The 15,703-nt window shown below is 46.8% G+C and overlaps 1 protein-coding gene across 4 annotated transcripts in view; it reads left to right on the plus strand.

Annotated features, from left to right (window-relative positions):
- Positions 1-15,703, plus strand: part of RAD54L2 (RAD54 like 2) — a 75,023-nt gene that overhangs the window by 43,028 nt on the left and 16,292 nt on the right. For all 4 annotated transcript variants that reach the window (XM_080387473.1, XM_080387476.1, XM_080387474.1 and 1 more), the window contains 7 exons: positions 8,529-8,727; positions 10,164-10,303; positions 11,937-12,068; positions 12,844-13,076; positions 13,576-13,758; positions 14,029-14,162; positions 15,450-15,646. In XM_080387473.1, coding sequence (XP_080243599.1) covers positions 8,529-8,727; positions 10,164-10,303; positions 11,937-12,068; positions 12,844-13,076; positions 13,576-13,758; positions 14,029-14,162; positions 15,450-15,646 — 1,218 coding nt within the window. The remainder of the gene's footprint in view (positions 1-8,528; positions 8,728-10,163; positions 10,304-11,936; positions 12,069-12,843; positions 13,077-13,575; positions 13,759-14,028; positions 14,163-15,449; positions 15,647-15,703) is intronic.

Consider the following 15,703-nt stretch of genomic DNA (forward strand, 5'->3'; position numbering starts at 1 on the left):
ACTATTGTGAAAATAAATAAGATCTGGTGGCTAAATCTGGTTTCTTGTGGGTAAGATCCCTATAGTAATTTTTGTAATCTGGCTGGCAAAACTATGTTCTGGGTTACTAGTTAATTGGGATAACCAGCAAGGGGAGGTTTCGCTTCCCTCCTGTGCACAGCTTGTTGAAAACTTCCCGGCACTGGAGCCTGAGACACTTCCTGACTCGGTGCAGCACTTTTATGTAACTGGGCTGTTCTTACACACCCCCGGCTAAAGAACAAATGTAACTCATCCCTGCTTTGCTTGCTACCTTAACGGGTGTGTTTCTTGGCTTTGTTTCCCTGTCTTGACTAATACCCACAGTGTCTGTACAAGGGGGGGGGGCGGCTCGTGGGGAGGAGGCAGTTTACATTTCAGGTTTGAGGAGTTTTATTGGGAAAAGTAATTTTGATTATATATCTGGGAGAGGGATGCCAGGTAGCAGCATTCTACATTTCTCCGGTTCTTGCCATGTCCGAGCACTGTGAAAATGTTTGATTTGCAATTTCACAACCCACCTCTGAGCACATCAGAGCTGGAAACGTACCGCGGGGTGCTCTGGGGTGGCCATCAGCCTTTCCTCCGCGGTGCCAGTGAGGAAGAGGATGGCCTGACGGGCACCACCTGGGCTGCGTGGCGGGGTCTGGTGCCGGAGGGCTGCCCGGGCCGGGTACCTGTGGTGGCACCGGCCCTGCCATACTGCAGTTATATAAGTGCTTGTTGGTGTTTATGTAACCCGGGTCTCAGCGTCCGCAGTGCTGAGGCCCAGCCAGAACAAGAGCTCTTGGGTATTTGGGGCCTGGTTCTGCTTGCATAATACCACGGTTAGAAGATATATTGTCTGTCACCAAAGCTGGCTGTTGGCTGTTCCAGTTTGCTTCTCAGCCCTTCTTGGCTGCTTCCTTTCCCTTTGGTTTTTGGGTGGTAGCTTCCTTGCTCCTGCCCTTCAGTTCTGCTGCCTTTTGCTCCTGAAGGATTCCTTCAGGCCAGGAAAGGAGTTTTTTTCTGCAGCACAACCTCATCAGTAACTGATACGCTGAAAGACCTCTAAAGGAAGAAAAGAAGGGCAGTGCTGCCTTATAATTTATCTTTTAAAATTCTCTATCGATCGGGGCTTGCTTCCTGCCCAAGAAGGAGTCTGGAGATGGGTTTGGCTTTTGCGTGTTCCTGGTCTCGGTCCCTCCCAGGGCTCTGGCCCGCAGAGCCCGTGCTGGTGGTGTTTTCCTTAGAGCTCATTTCACGTCTCTGCCCTCTGTCCTCTGGTTCAGGGCTGGGGCTGGAGGCAGCCCAGCCGTCTCACCAGCAATCTGCAAATTTCACATAGGTGTCTTGAACCCACAGCGACTGATTGCTTTACAGATACCTAGAGAAATGAAAAATGTGTTACTCAGACTTCAAGCAATACTATTTGTTACACCAATATGACAGTCTCTGTGTCTGGTTACAGTGACAAGTATGAACAACAGAGCTGCGGTGGTTAACTCCTAGATAAATCAGCACTGGGAATGAAGATGTGAAGATGTTAGAGCTGATGTATGTGCTGTTTGACAGGCGAGGGAAGCTTCCCCTGGGGGAGCTGCCTGAGCTCTGGGGCTGGGCAGGCTCAGTGCTGGGCAGGCTCAGCTCGAAGGATGCCTTTGTGCCTCCTCGCAGTACTGTGGCTGTGACTCAGCAGGACACCAACCATTGCAGCCGGCCGCAGAGCTGGGGTGAGAGTAGTGGTGGGATGCGTCATTCCTCTGACCAGTGGGCTGCGTTTTGCTGGAGTCGGGTGGGGACAGCGTGGGGCCGGGGGCTGCACATCCCGCTGCCGAGGTGTGCAGCGTGGCTGCCCTCTTGGCCGGGGTGCAGCACGACTGGCCTGGGAGCTGCCCGCAGCCGTGGCCCTGCCGAGGGGAGGATGTCCCCGAGGGGCACCCAGGCAAGCCTGGGAAGACGGGCACGGTTTCCCCGTGCACTCAGGAATCACCGGTGCAAAAGGCTGATGAGGGCTGGGTGCTGGCTCCGGTGTCGTCAGCCAGGTGGGCGGCTGGAGAGGCCGAGGCGCCCGGCGTGGCGGGTCCCGGCGTGGCGAGGACCGTGGCCGAGCGGGTGCTGCGGCATGGCTGGCGCGGGGGGGGGGGGGGGGTAGGTGTGCCGGGTTATATAATGCTTACATAATTAGGGCTTTGTTAAGCAGTTGTGGCTGGGAGGGGCATCCTGCCCTCGAAGACTGAGCCCGATTATTTTCTGAGGAGAACAAAGTCTTGTTGCTAATTAGCTGCCCTGATAGCAGCTGCAGGGGGTGGCCGTGGCCCCCAGTCGTCAGAGGGGCTGCGCCCCCCTCGGTCCCCTCTGCAGGGTGGCTTTCCCAGTGCTCCAGGAGGAAGGAACCAGGTGTTGATGTGTGTCAGGCCCCAGGAGGGAGCTTGGTGGCTTTTCTCCGTGTCACAGCAGGTAGAGCCTGAGGAAGGGAGTCTGGGTTCTCCCCTTGCTTTCACCAACACAGTCCTTGAGGGGTTTGTAAGGATTTCCAGCAGCCTTGGGGTGCTCAAGTGGTTTTGTAACGCCACCTCTGTGAGAGGGTGCTCTGTGCAGACACCTCTCCTCTCTCCTTGCATGGCGTCCATGCAACAGCTGCACCAGCTTGCAGACAGAGAAAGAATATTCTGAAAACATTTAATTTATATTCCATAGCTGAATACAGATGAGCCGGAGCGCTCTGAGTGTTGCCAGCCTCTCAGATGATTGCTGTGCTGCAGTTAGAGAACTGCTGTTCTCCAGGTGCCGAGTACAGTTGAACTCTGGCATTACCTACACACCTCTCCAGTGCCCAGTGCACTGGGAAAGCATCACATAACCCCAGAGAACATCTTCCTGCCTGTCAGTGCCTTTGCAGTCAGGCTTGCTCTGCAGAGTCACTTCTGTAGCCTTTGGCACAGTTGTAGTTCAGTGTGTCAGTGGCTGTGAGTGTTGCAGCTGGAGCTGTGCAATAGTCTTTCTTGTGCCATCCCTCAGTGCTCCTCCCATTCTTGCTTTGACAGCTCAGTACCGGCTGTAGTAGTACGAGCTGGTACTAGCTAGTCTCTGACAAGCTATTGCCCACAAACTGCATGGAGGTTCCCAGAACGCCTGCAATAATATTTAACTGCTCCTTGCTCTTTGTGCAGGACAAAAGAGAGCTCTCAAAGCAAGAATCAACTCCTTGCCACTCTGCATGCAGCTGCTTTCCTCACCATGCATGCACATCCCTGTCCTTAGGGTAGTAAAATAATCCCCAAAGACTCAGCAAAATAGTGCTATTTGCTATTCTGAATTTCTGTAGTGAAACGATTTTAGAAATAAAGAAGTGGCTGGGTTTCAGTGGTATGCCTTCCCTGGAATCATTGGAGTTACCCTGGCAGAGAAGTTGGCCACCCATGAGGAGAGCATACCCGTAGCTAGCCACCTTAGCTAGCTAGTAACTGAGGAGGCAAGGTAGTAATCATCTTACACAGTGTTTTGTCCACCAAGGTGTCTCTTGGACCTCCTTGTGCAGCAGCCTCAGGTAGGGGACCCTCTCATCCTGAGTGGCCATTTCTGTACTCCAAGGAGTGTTGGATTGTTGCTAGAGCCAAGCTGTGGATGTTTACTGGTGTGTGGACAGACACTTGGACTCACTGAGGTTTGCCTTGGAGTGTGGAAACTGGATGCAGCTATAACAGTTTCTCACACACCTTGGTGTCAGGAGAAGACTCTGTTACAGAAATCTTGCACCTCAAAAATATATACCTGCTGCTTCATGATACTTCACAGTGAGCAGAGCCTTTTTGCAGAGCAGGCTGTATGTGTCAAGAGCAATTCACTGGTGAATCAAAGATGCTAGAGAATATTCTCCAGGCTGCATCCTCAAAGTTTTGAGAGTATTCTGCAAGAAGGAGGTGATGAAGTGAGTTTTATAAGCTTGGGTGGACCAGGAAGTGCCCAACTGTAGGACAGATCTTTTGCTGTGTTATGCATCATGGGTCACACCGGTGTGCGGTGTTTAGGGGCAGCTCTGGCAGTCACACCACACAGGGAACATCTGAAGCAGAGTTATACAGAGCAGTCACGACTCCTCCTTACAGAGACTTCTAAACTGTAATAAGCAAGTGTCGGTCGAGAAGCCGAACACCTCCCCCTGCTTGTATGTACAGCTGGGGGCGGTGGTTGCTGATGATGATTGAGCAAAGAAAACTGGCAACCCCTGCTCTGCAGCACAAACCAGAGCTGTGCTGTAATCAGGTCTATGGGATTTTAATAGGGCAGGCACATTTTAGATCTCAAAAGTGCATGAGAAAGGGTAGTCATGTCCCTCGTGGCATTCAGGGTGCCTTACAGGACAGACTGCCTGGGTGTGTGCGAGTGTCCGTAACTGAGGACCAGTGGGAACTGCCTGGGGACCTCTCAGAGCCGTGACCCACCTGAAGGAGCAACTGCTTGACAAGTTCACTGTCTGCATTGATGCTGTCACCGCTACCCTCAGGAAACCCTTTCTGTAGATCTTGTGCCTCTTCTGGTGAGCACAATGCAAAACATTCAACAGAGCTGGTGTGGGTCCAGCTTTTTCTCAATGCTCAGTGTGTAAGCGTGAGATGGGTTTACATCCTTGTTGGCAACCGTGACTGACCCATGGCTGTCTTCCGCTGAGCAGACTTGGGCCTGTTCTTTTGCCCAGCTGTGCTTGGGTGAGTATGGCTGGTCTCCCTGTGCAAGGCTGTGCTGGGTTAGCCATGGGCTGGTAGCAGTGCTTTTCTCATGGAGGCGATGTGGATAACTGCCCAGGTCTTCCTAGAGTGCGCTAACAGCTTAAGCATGATCGGGCAGTTGCCAACATGCAGACATGGCTGATGAATTTTTTGTTGTGTAAAAAGCTACTTGTATAGCCATGTCAGAGTAGCATGTGGAGCTCCTGTTACAAAACCATAATTACATTTCTGTTGTAGATGCAGGCTTGGCAAAATGGGGGCAGGAATTATTCCATTGATTACCTGATGGGACCTGTTCAATGAGGCTGTTCCCACACTCCCTCCAACCCATAGGTCAAACCTGTTCTTGTACAAAATAGGTTTGTGTGTGTGTAGTTCTTGTTTCTTAACACATTTCTGTCCCAGTGTGGGTCCCAGTTGCACAGCTTGGAAGTCACGGTGCTGGAGTGCAGCCACAGGGCTGCAGCAGGGAGCCTCGCTTCTCGTATGCAGCAAGAGTTAGGCGATATCAACATAAAATAGCAACAAAACAACTCCCGCTAGTAACTGCCTGCGCGTGTCACAGGTGTGGTGGGAGCTGCTGCATGGTCAGGCTTGTGATTTTATCATTGTGTTAAGCTTTGTGAAAAGCAGCTTTATTCATTGTAGTGGCAAGGATGGGACCAGCCTCAGGAAGCTGGCTGTTTCTGAATCCCACTGCAGCTGAATCAGTGTGCTGTTTGGTACTGTTGCTACTGTGGAAGAGATCTCGGTTTCGAGATGCGTATGTGTCAGGAATGTGGGTTGAGGCACAGATTGTGTTCCTCACCTCAGGGCTTGTGTTGGCAGGACAAACACCAACCTGAGCAGACACGGCTGTGGTGGATAAGGGCCAGTACTCAGTGCAGGACCAAATTTGTCATCAGATTTTGGGCTTCAGGCCTCTGGTCAGATGAGAATTTCATTTAAAAAAAACCTGTCTGATCCAGCTGTGTGTAGGTTTCACCAGATCTTGTATTACTTACGATTAAGAGGAAAGAAAAGGTAAAATGCGGAGGTGGAATGAGTCTACACAGGAGTTGCACAACAAATATGAAAACATACAGAGGAGACACGTAATGGCCTCACCTTTAGGCTGCTGAGCCTTTGGATTTTGTTAGCATCACCCCTTGTCCTGAAGGCGCCCTTGCCTGGCATGGCACGGGTGGCAGAGTCGCTGCCGAAGGAGGTGGCGTGGGTAATTGCTGGGGTGTGGGGAGATAAATGCTTCCTTTTCCCAACAAGCATGACTTTGTGCTCTCTGATGTCTTGTCAAGGTCCCCTGGGCCCAGGACAGAGATGGCAGCAGTGTAACCATGGCAGTGTTTGTCTCCAGGATAGTCACTGGTTTAGTGACTCATCCTGGAGCATGTGATCACGTGTGCAGCCTCCCTGCTTCCCTTTGCCCTATTTCATCCAATCTTTTGATCTAGTTATATAACCAGGAGTTGAGAGGGCTGGGGGGAAGGAAACAGTGCTGAAGAATTGCAGGTAATGTGACTAAAATGTGTCTGTATCTCAAATAGCAGAGCTGTTGTCTGGGAAGCCTGGGAAACTGGGCTTATTCCCAGCACAGTTCTGTCCACAAGTGAATCTGTTGAGTGATATCTGAGCTTGCAAGTTTAAGGAGGCATGGTGCAAGGACAGGGATTTAAGACCTTGGCTGTGGTAGAACTACCATGATTGTAGCAGCAAACCTATTTGCCTTTATTTTCACATGCAAGGTAACTCTTGGATTCATCATGAGACCTGTTTCATCCCATAAGGTGTGGATACCTGTTTTTCCCATCTGTGTACGGCTGGCTGGGACTGATGTTCACATAAATGTTTGAGCTGCTCTGCTGGTATTGGGCCATGGTGGGGTGAGCTCTGAAGTCCTAAATGGATTCTGACATAGACTTCAGGCAAATGCTGGGGTGGGTCTGGTGGGATGCCTGGAGAGGAAGCTTGCAAATTTGGTGCTTTGGACCAAGGTGTGAATCTAGTTCATGTCATTTCAATTTTAAGAGGTGATACTATCGGTAAGGTTAATTTAATAGGCATATTAACTGGCAGCTGTATTAAGTGGCAGCTGTAGAGGTTCCTATACATGCAACATGCTGTGCTGAAGCATCCTTCATTTAAGCTCCCAGCTTTTTGAGAAGGGATGCTCTTGTCTCCAGATCCCATGGAGTCACAGTGTGATGCTTGTTGGTTGTGTTACTTCATCTGCCATATTCTTCTGCATTGATACCTTCTTTCCTTCTTCATAGTTCTAAGTGTCATTTCAGTTCAGTCATTAGCTCAGATACACAGTATAAGCAAGAAAGCAGATTATGAGATGAGGTTCAGGGTATCTCTTTGCCTGACACAAGGGGACAAGATGCTTCAAAGAAGCTATTACAAGGCTTGTCAGAAGCAGTTTACTTCAAGGGAAGCTTTTGAACAGAAACATTTCCTTTCTGTGCTCTGCAAGCATTAGTTTGGTCACTGGCAGCCTGTTGAAGAGCAGAATGTTGCCTAGAACAAGGTGTCATTTCACATAGTGCTTTAAGACTGAAATCAGCCACTAATGGAAGTCTGAAAATAGGAGAATGCAGAGAAAAAGAAATGTGTGTGATTTATAATGTAGAAAGAGTTGCCACTTTTTGTTTCTGAAAAAGCTTGCCAGAAGTTACTGTGAGAGTGAAGCCTGGTGATAAAACCAACTGAGCTGCCTGCCAAGCCATGACCCCGTGTTTGAACCAGAAAACCTCTGGCATGGTATGTTCTGTTAACTTGGAAGATGGTTATGCAGGTGTCATATAAATGGAAATTTCTTCCCCACTTGAATGCTGTGAAACAAGGAAAAAGAGATTTGAGTTCCTTGTTTTAGTCAGAGCTCGTCGGGCCCCTGTAGGAAAACAGGCCCTTAGGGACAGCAAGTGCTCTGCGTGGACTGAAATAATTTTGCCTTGTTTCCTTGTCGGAACACTTTTGGGCTGGGTTGAGTGGTGTTAGTCTTGGCTTTCCCTGGGAACAGACCCTTCACTGAAAACTTTTTAACTCTCTGTCCTGGTTTTGGCTGGGATAGAGTTATTTTTCTTCTTAATAGCTGGGACAGTGCTGGGGTTTGGATTTAGTACGATAACAATGTTGATAACACACTGATGTTTTAGTTGTTGCTGCGTAGTGCTTACTCTAAGTCAAGGACTTTCCAGTTTGCCCTGCTCTGCCGATGAGGAGGTGCACAAGAAGCTGGGAGGGAGCAGAGCCAGGACAGCTGACCCGAGCTAGCCAAAGGGATGTTCCACACCATAGAGCGAGCGTCATGCTCGGTATATAAACGGGGGGGGAGCTGGCTGGGAGGGACCAACTGCTGCTTGGGGACTGGCTGGGCATCAATCAGTGGGTGGTGAGCAGTCGTACTGAGCATCACTTGGGGTTTTTCCTTGGGTTTTGTTCTTCCCCCACCCCCGGCCCCTTCATTATTGGTTTATTTCAGTTATTAAACTGTTGTTATCTCAACCCATGAGTTTTTCTTCCCCCCCACCCAGTTCTCCTCCCCATCCCACCAAGGGGGTGGGGGAGCGAGCAAGCAGCTGCGTGGTACTTAGGTGCCGGCAGGGGTTAAACCACGACATGCTCTTTGAGTGGCTGTTGGAAAGGACCCCAGTTTTGACCCCCAGAGAAACATCCTTACAAACAAGTGAGAATAGGGGTTGTTGGTTCCTATTCAGCTCAGATTCTGACGAATGCTCATGTAAAAGCCAGCTGCCAGCCTGGCACGGTTGTTCTCATGGCATTACCTCCTTGTCTTTTCAGACCAACCCCAGGAAGCTGTGTTCAGTGGTGACCATGTTGAACATGCAGAGGATGGAGAATGGCAGCGCTCTACTTCAACTACCTCATCTCAGAGTGAGCGGGCAGAGCGACTCTTGCAGAACCAGCACAAGAGCCTGGCCTCTGAGGACACCAAAAAGAAGAGGGCTCAGAAACCGTCTCACATGCGGAGAAACATAAGGTAAGCAGCAGCAGGACAGAAAGAGCTAGAGTCCTGTATAGCCCTTTGGGTAAAAGCAAAATCTCTGGACTTTGCTTCTGAGCTACATTTTGCCACTGCTGGCAAACCAGATGGCTTTTCTTTTCCAAAACTTTAGGATTTCACCAGTGGGAGTAATATGATCTCAGACAGGAGTGCTGCATGTGGGTGCAGACTTGTTTGGTGTTTCAGAAGAGTGAATATTTGTTATGGAATATACTGCAAAAATTGTGTATTTGCTGCTGGCTTTTAAGACATGTAATTGAAAAACAGTACCACCATTAAGTAAATATTCAGTTTCAGATATCTGCTGATGAGGATCCTATTGCAAACAACCTAAAATATAGTCCTTCCCTCTGCTATCCTGGGTACTTGTTGGCAGGAATGCTGATGCTGTAACTGGTGACTGAAATGTTGGAAATTAATTTCACCTGGATTTTATAAAACAGTAATTTTTTGATAGTGTAAGTCACCACATATATTCTGGAACAGGTCGTGAGGTGGTAATTCACTATGAAATTTTGTTCAAGAGGATCTGAAATGCTCAGAGGAGTCATAATGGAGCAGGAATTCCTGTGGCAGCAAGTGGCTCTTTTGCTCTGTATGTAACGTTCTGGTGGTCTTTGGGTTATATTTGAGCTTGTGCAGATTGATTTTTCTTGAAGCTAAAGGAATGAGCATTGAGTAGGCCTTGGAAACTGAAACTTCCTTAAGATGGACATGTCCCTGCAGTGTGGGGTTGGGTGGATTTAAAGGCTAGTGTGAGGGAGCTGGATTTTACCACTGCTTGTACTGCACCTCTCCTCTGGCAAAAGAGCCTTCACTTCCAGGGCTGCACGTGTGAGACTGAAGCGTCAGGGGAAGCAACTTTTGGAGGTAATGAAAATTACTGGTAAAGGTAGGGTGCTTTGAGAGCATCCTTTGAAATAATTGTTAAAGCCATTAGAGGTCCTAGTTCCTGAAAATACTATGTCAGTGGAGAATCAGGGTGATGATTTTTTTATGGGGGAATTGATGCGTTTTTCTCCCATATATCTTCTTTGCATGAAATTGTGTAGTTTATAAACTGCACAGCAATAAGTAACATCCTCTCAGATAGAACAACTGGTCTATGATAACCTAGTTTAAGTATATACTTACCCACTCATATTTTTCATCCTTTTGTTATTTTGCTTCTGTCAAACTTCTGTCTTCTCCTTGACTAATAGTAGTGTTACCTGTAGTTGGGGAGCACAGTCTTGAAATAGCTGTTGAATTTGTCTATAGCTTTTGGTGATGATGTTCCTAGTCTGTGTAGCTGACAAACTACCTGGAGTTTGTCAATCATCTTTTGAGCCAGCTGTACAGCCATTCATGTTTTTGAAAGAAATTGTTTGAATGTAATCAAATCGTGTTTCTCTGTTCACTCCTGTGTTCAGAAAGCTGTTGCGTGAGGACCAACTGGAAGCCGTGACAAAAGCAGCCCAGCAGGAAGAGTTGGAGAGAAGGAAACGGCTAGAGCAGCAGCGGAAGGATTATCCAGCCACTATACCAACCGTACCCCTAGAGTTTCTTCCTGGTAAGCAGTGGAAGATAACCACCTGAAGTCAGATTTTTTTAAGGATAGAAGATATAAAGATAGAAGCTGAAAGAAGTTTGTGCTATGCTTGTCCATGATAGGACAAGAGGTAATGGCTTTAAACTAAAATAAGGTAGATGCAGACTAGATATAAGAAAGAAATCTTTCACAATGAGAGTGGTGAAACACTGGCACAGGTTGCCCAGAGAGGTTGTAGATGCCCCATCCTTGGAAACATTCAAGGTCAGCTTGAACAGGACTTTGAGCAACCTGGTCTAGTTGGAGATGTCCCTGGTCATCGTAGGGGTGTTGGACTAGATGGCCTGTAAAGGTCTCTTCCAGCCCAAACCATTTTATGATTCTGTGTTGCATTTGGACTCTCAAGTGTAAACCCTTGAAATGGCAGTTCCAACTGTTGTTGATTCAATGTAGTCAGTTCCAAGTCTTGAGCTGGTTCTGGGTCAAGATGCTGTGGCTGCATGGTAAAAGGTGCCAGGAAGCTTCTGTTGAAGATACTTTGACAATTTAATTGTGTGTAAGTGGGATGCTGGAGCAGGTGTCTCTTGTCTTCCCAGCTGGTATGGAAGCTTAAACCAAGGGACTCAGCAGAAATGCCACGTCCTTGGTTCAGATCATATTTGTACTGTGAATGGTTCAGTGGTGCATGGGTCTGGTACTAGGGGCAGTGGAACAACAGGCTGGCTGTACATACGTTCATGATGTTAGACTGGATGCACATATGTTTGTGATGTAACCTTGTCCTTTCTTGCATGTTTCAGCAAGCAGTGAAATAGCAGGCAGTATAAACGGTTAAGCATCACCCTTGTCTACTGGTGAATATGCTATCTCACGTTGTCTTGTAACCCGGATCATTTCAATGACCTGGTTTGTAGCACAGGCTCTCAGGCTGGTGTAAAGGGCAGAGGGGTGCAGTGGGAAGTTGTGTCAGGGGTAAGGAGTTCTTGAGCTGACTTTGCATTTTGAGAGAATGTATATTCTCTCTTAAGTGCAAGTGTTCAAAATATTTTTACATTGGAGGGGAAGGAATAAGTGCTATTTAGAACACTTTAGCTGTTGCAGAGTAGGTTTCAACCCCAGAAGAACATCGTTGCTTGCTGAGTCACTGCAACGGTGCTTATTTGGCCCTGTTAGCTAGTGTCTCTCTGCACATGGCAATACTTAAACATACAAGCAAATGGTCTTGATCAGCAAAAGTTGTTTATGATCTGTGGGATGTAATTATTACAGTGTCCCTACTAACAAAGGGCAGTAATCATCCCTTCAGCAGTTGGTACTTTCTTTGCTGGATAAAAACAGCTTTTACTTCTGAGACCCAAAATAAAAAAAGAAGGGTCTTTAGCATGTTGCATGGTCAGTGTGCCCCAGTCAGGGCATGCAATAGAGAAGGTGCCATCAGCAATGGGCTATTGTTTCGGCATATTGAGAAAGGAGGAGATTGTGACCCAGGAAGCTGAGTCATAGCAGTATTGTAGACAGTGAGAGTCTGTTATGGAAAATTCCAGGGCTAAGCTATTGGAGCAAAAGTGGAAGGAAATACTGTCTGGTTTCTGAACAGTTTTGTCTCCTTCTCCATTATTATGAATTACTTATTGTTTATAATTTATGTTTGTAGAGGACATCGTTTTCAGAACAGCAGAGGCTACCCAGCTCCCCCCTCAGGTCCTGGCTGAGGAAGTGATCTGCCTAGATAGTACCAGCAGTGGCAGTGAAGATGATACTAAAGGAAAAAATAGCATTAAAGATGGTAAGTGACCAGTTGCCTCAGCCTGGTCTTCTCACGATACGCTGTTTATTTAGCCATAAGTCTCCTGTTTTCATCTAGTCAGATACTCCAGTAGTGAATCACTTCAGTTTTTGTAGGCCTATTGGTTTCCAAATATATGGCCAGTTCTGGCCTTTGAGTTCTAAACTGACATTTATAAAATGGCCTATCAGGCACTCTTGCAAACTTGTATTTATTTCTGCTTTATAAATGCACTTAATTTTGCTTAGTGCACTGCTGAACAATGCTTACATGAGATGTGGCATCATCTGCTTGTATAAAAGGAGCATTTAAGTATTCAGATCTGCAACTGAAAGTGGTTTTTGTTCCCAGATGCATCTAATCTGATTCCTTTATACCACACTGGTAGACTACTTCTGCCTGATTTCCTTGGTGGTCCTTAGACCATTTTATCAACAGATAAAATGCATGTCTGGGTTTGGGAATTAAGAGGACATATGGAGGAGAACATAAAACACTTACAGAAACTGTCTCATGTTCTGTTTAGATCTGCCCAAAACAATGTTCTCAGAAACATGGGGAAATTCAGGGAAACTCCTGCTTTTATATGCTGGTCTGAGAGGCCTGATGTGTGCTTGTATTGTGCCTGCTTGTTCAGAACAGGTCATTAAGCCAGTGTGGAATTGTAAAAGATGGTAGCCTTATTTTCCTGGTATTATGTTTTTTCACATGCATGATAAACCCTGAGACCAAGTTAACTTTTGTCTTGTTCTCTCCTGTTTTGGTTACTTCACAGAAGTGATTGAGCTGAGTTCAGGAGAGGATGATGCTCTTCAAATTGTGGACAGCAGTGACTCTGGCAATGAAGGGGAGGAGGATGGCAGTGAAGAGAGCAGTGGCTCTCATGTGAATGATGCCTTAAATCAGTCAGACGCTCTGGGGCAAGTCATTGTCAACATCAACCATCCACCAAATGAGGAGGACATTTTTCTGGCTCCCCAGCTTGCACATGCAGTAAAACCTCATCAGGTACACTTCATTAGCCTTGAAAATGCAATGGACGCAGGCAAGCCTGCCTTGTAATCTCAGCAGAACTTCTTTGGTGAGCTCTGTGACCAGTCTGGTTGTGGTGGTGGCTGTTGTGGACAGTCAAAAGATAAGGACAAATCAAAGGAAGGGCAGGGCTGTGTATGACTTCGGCTGTTGTTATCCTCAGACCTTTGTATATTTAGATGAACACTTACAAAATAAAGTTACATTTATAAACAAACTAATTGACCCCAGTTAGATTATCTGGCTACAAATTAATTTAGATTTATTATTATATTCTCAGGAAGTTTTATGAGTAGCTAAAAATACCTGCTTTTTGAGCCTTCCCTAGATTAGAGTGTTGTAGTGAACTTGAAACATCCCGTTATATATTTCCATGGTTTATGCAATCCTAACCTGCTTGCTACTCTGTAAATAGTTACCTATCTTGGTCTTTTTTCTCCCACCATTCTAATACCTTTTCTACTTTTCTGTCTAGATTGGTGGGATCCGATTCCTGTATGACAACTTGGTCGAGTCCTTGGAGAGATTTAAAACCAGCAGTGGGTTTGGGTGTATTTTAGCACATAGCATGGGCCTGGGCAAGACCATACAGGTCATCTCTTTCTTGGATGTACTTTTTCGACATACGGAAGCAAAGACTGTTCTTGCCATTGTACCCGTAAGTAGCCATGTGAAGGGCTGGCTGAGGGCCTTCCTTGCACTCCTCCTTTCTTTGTGTAGAGAAGATTGATTAGTGCCCTGTTGCAAGTCCGGTTCTATCATACTCTTACTCTTCTCCTCCCTCTTTTGTTCCCTGTGTGCCTGAGTTTGCATGCTGTGGTCTGCTCTTTCTGTCTGGGCACAGCTGGGTGTCATTCCCTCATTTTTGTTCTTAAAATCCTGAGTGACTCAATTAGGTTTTTAATCTTTCCATGGCTACCTTTTTCAGGTGAATACACTCCAAAACTGGCTAGCAGAATTCAACATGTGGCTCCCAGCACCTGAAAACCTTCCTGCTGATTATAACTCCAAAGAGGTCCAGCCCCGCACCTTCAAAGTCCACATCCTGAATGATGAACACAAGTAAGTGCCAATAAAAGCCCTTCTGAGTTGTTTTAACACCACCTTCCGGAACTGTTATCAGAACTGCTGTTGCAGACTGTCTAGTTCGGGCTAATTCTGTGCCCTCAACTCCCAGATCTTTCCCACTCTGCATTTGTTGTGGATGCCGTCTTGAGGGGAGGATTTTGGTACCCAAAAGAGATTTGCTGTCTCTTTGATTCAGTATTTGTATCTTGTACTTCCTTCTCATGCTGCTGATGCACCTTTCTGCTCTTCCATGTATGCTGAGATCAGGGACCCAGTTCCAGAGCGAGTGCTTCTTCTGCAGAGAGGAGCAGAAGTGCTATGGTTTGTTTCTGGTGGTACACTGCTAGTCCTGTCAGAGTCCTGGGATTTCTGACGTGTGCCCCCCTGTACTGTGTATCTCTTGTATTTTAAATATGTGTTGGTGTTTTCCCTGAGATTTTTTACACACTTAGGGATTCCTCTACCTGACACTGACTTCCTGATAGTTCTGTTGTCCTTGAAGGGTTCTGGCACGTTGTACAAAGCCTCCTTGTCCAGGAAGGAGAGATCAGTGATTGCAGTTACAGCCTGGTGTGGAGTGTATTCTTGCCTTGTGGATCTCTGCTTCTTTCTGGGTCATCTTTCTTGCATGAATCAGGACAGTGTAGTGATCGTAGGGAACTCTCAGTTCATCAACTATGTTCGTACACTTACCTGTTTAGGTCTTCACCTTCTGGGTGAAATGTACTTTGAATCAGCCGATGCTACTCCAGCCACATGTTTACTATTGGATGGGATCTGGTGTGCTCTGGGAGGATTGAATGAGGACAGTGTCTTGATCTGAACCAATTCTGAGCCAGCTAGCAGGGAAGGAGTAATTGAGGGGCACTAGCATTGGAAGAGACAACAAGAAGGGATAAGTGACTAGACAATTACAACTGTACATTAGCAGCTCATTGTGAAAATGGTTTTTGCAGAGGCAGTCTCCTCAACAGCTTTTTAAAAAGGTTGCTCTCAAGTTTCATATGCTTTCATACATGACAAACTTCTACAGCTCAGCTCCTGTAAGGATTTGTCATTCTCAACCCTGCTACCTGTGGCACATAAAAGGCTTTTTTCTTTTCCTCTGTGCCAGATTGTCTCCTAAAGAAACTTCATTGTATTCCTCTGTCTGGTTTGATGTGAGATAGTGCTTTAATGAATTGAACATGTCTTTCTTCTCAGCAGACTCCGCTCCAGTGGTTCAAACAGAAACTGGAGAGAAAGCTTAAATTTTGGTTGATTTATTTGTTGGTTTTGCAGGACAACAGCTGCACGTGCAAAGGTGGTGAATGACTGGGTGATAGAAGGTGGTGTGCTGCTGATGGGATACGAGATGTACCGTCTCCTCTCACTGAAGAAGTCCTTTGCCACTGGCAGGAAGAAGAAAACAAAGAAACAAACTGGCCCTGTTATTATTGACTTGGATGAGGAAGACCGGCAACAAGAGCTTCTGAAAGGTAGAAGGCCAGTCCCTGAGATGGAGAGTGTGATCCTGTTGTCCAGCTGCCTATCAA

Source organism: Falco punctatus (genome assembly GCF_963210335.1).
Source record: "Falco punctatus genome assembly, chromosome: 4".
Taxonomy (NCBI): Eukaryota; Metazoa; Chordata; class Aves; order Falconiformes; family Falconidae; genus Falco; species Falco punctatus.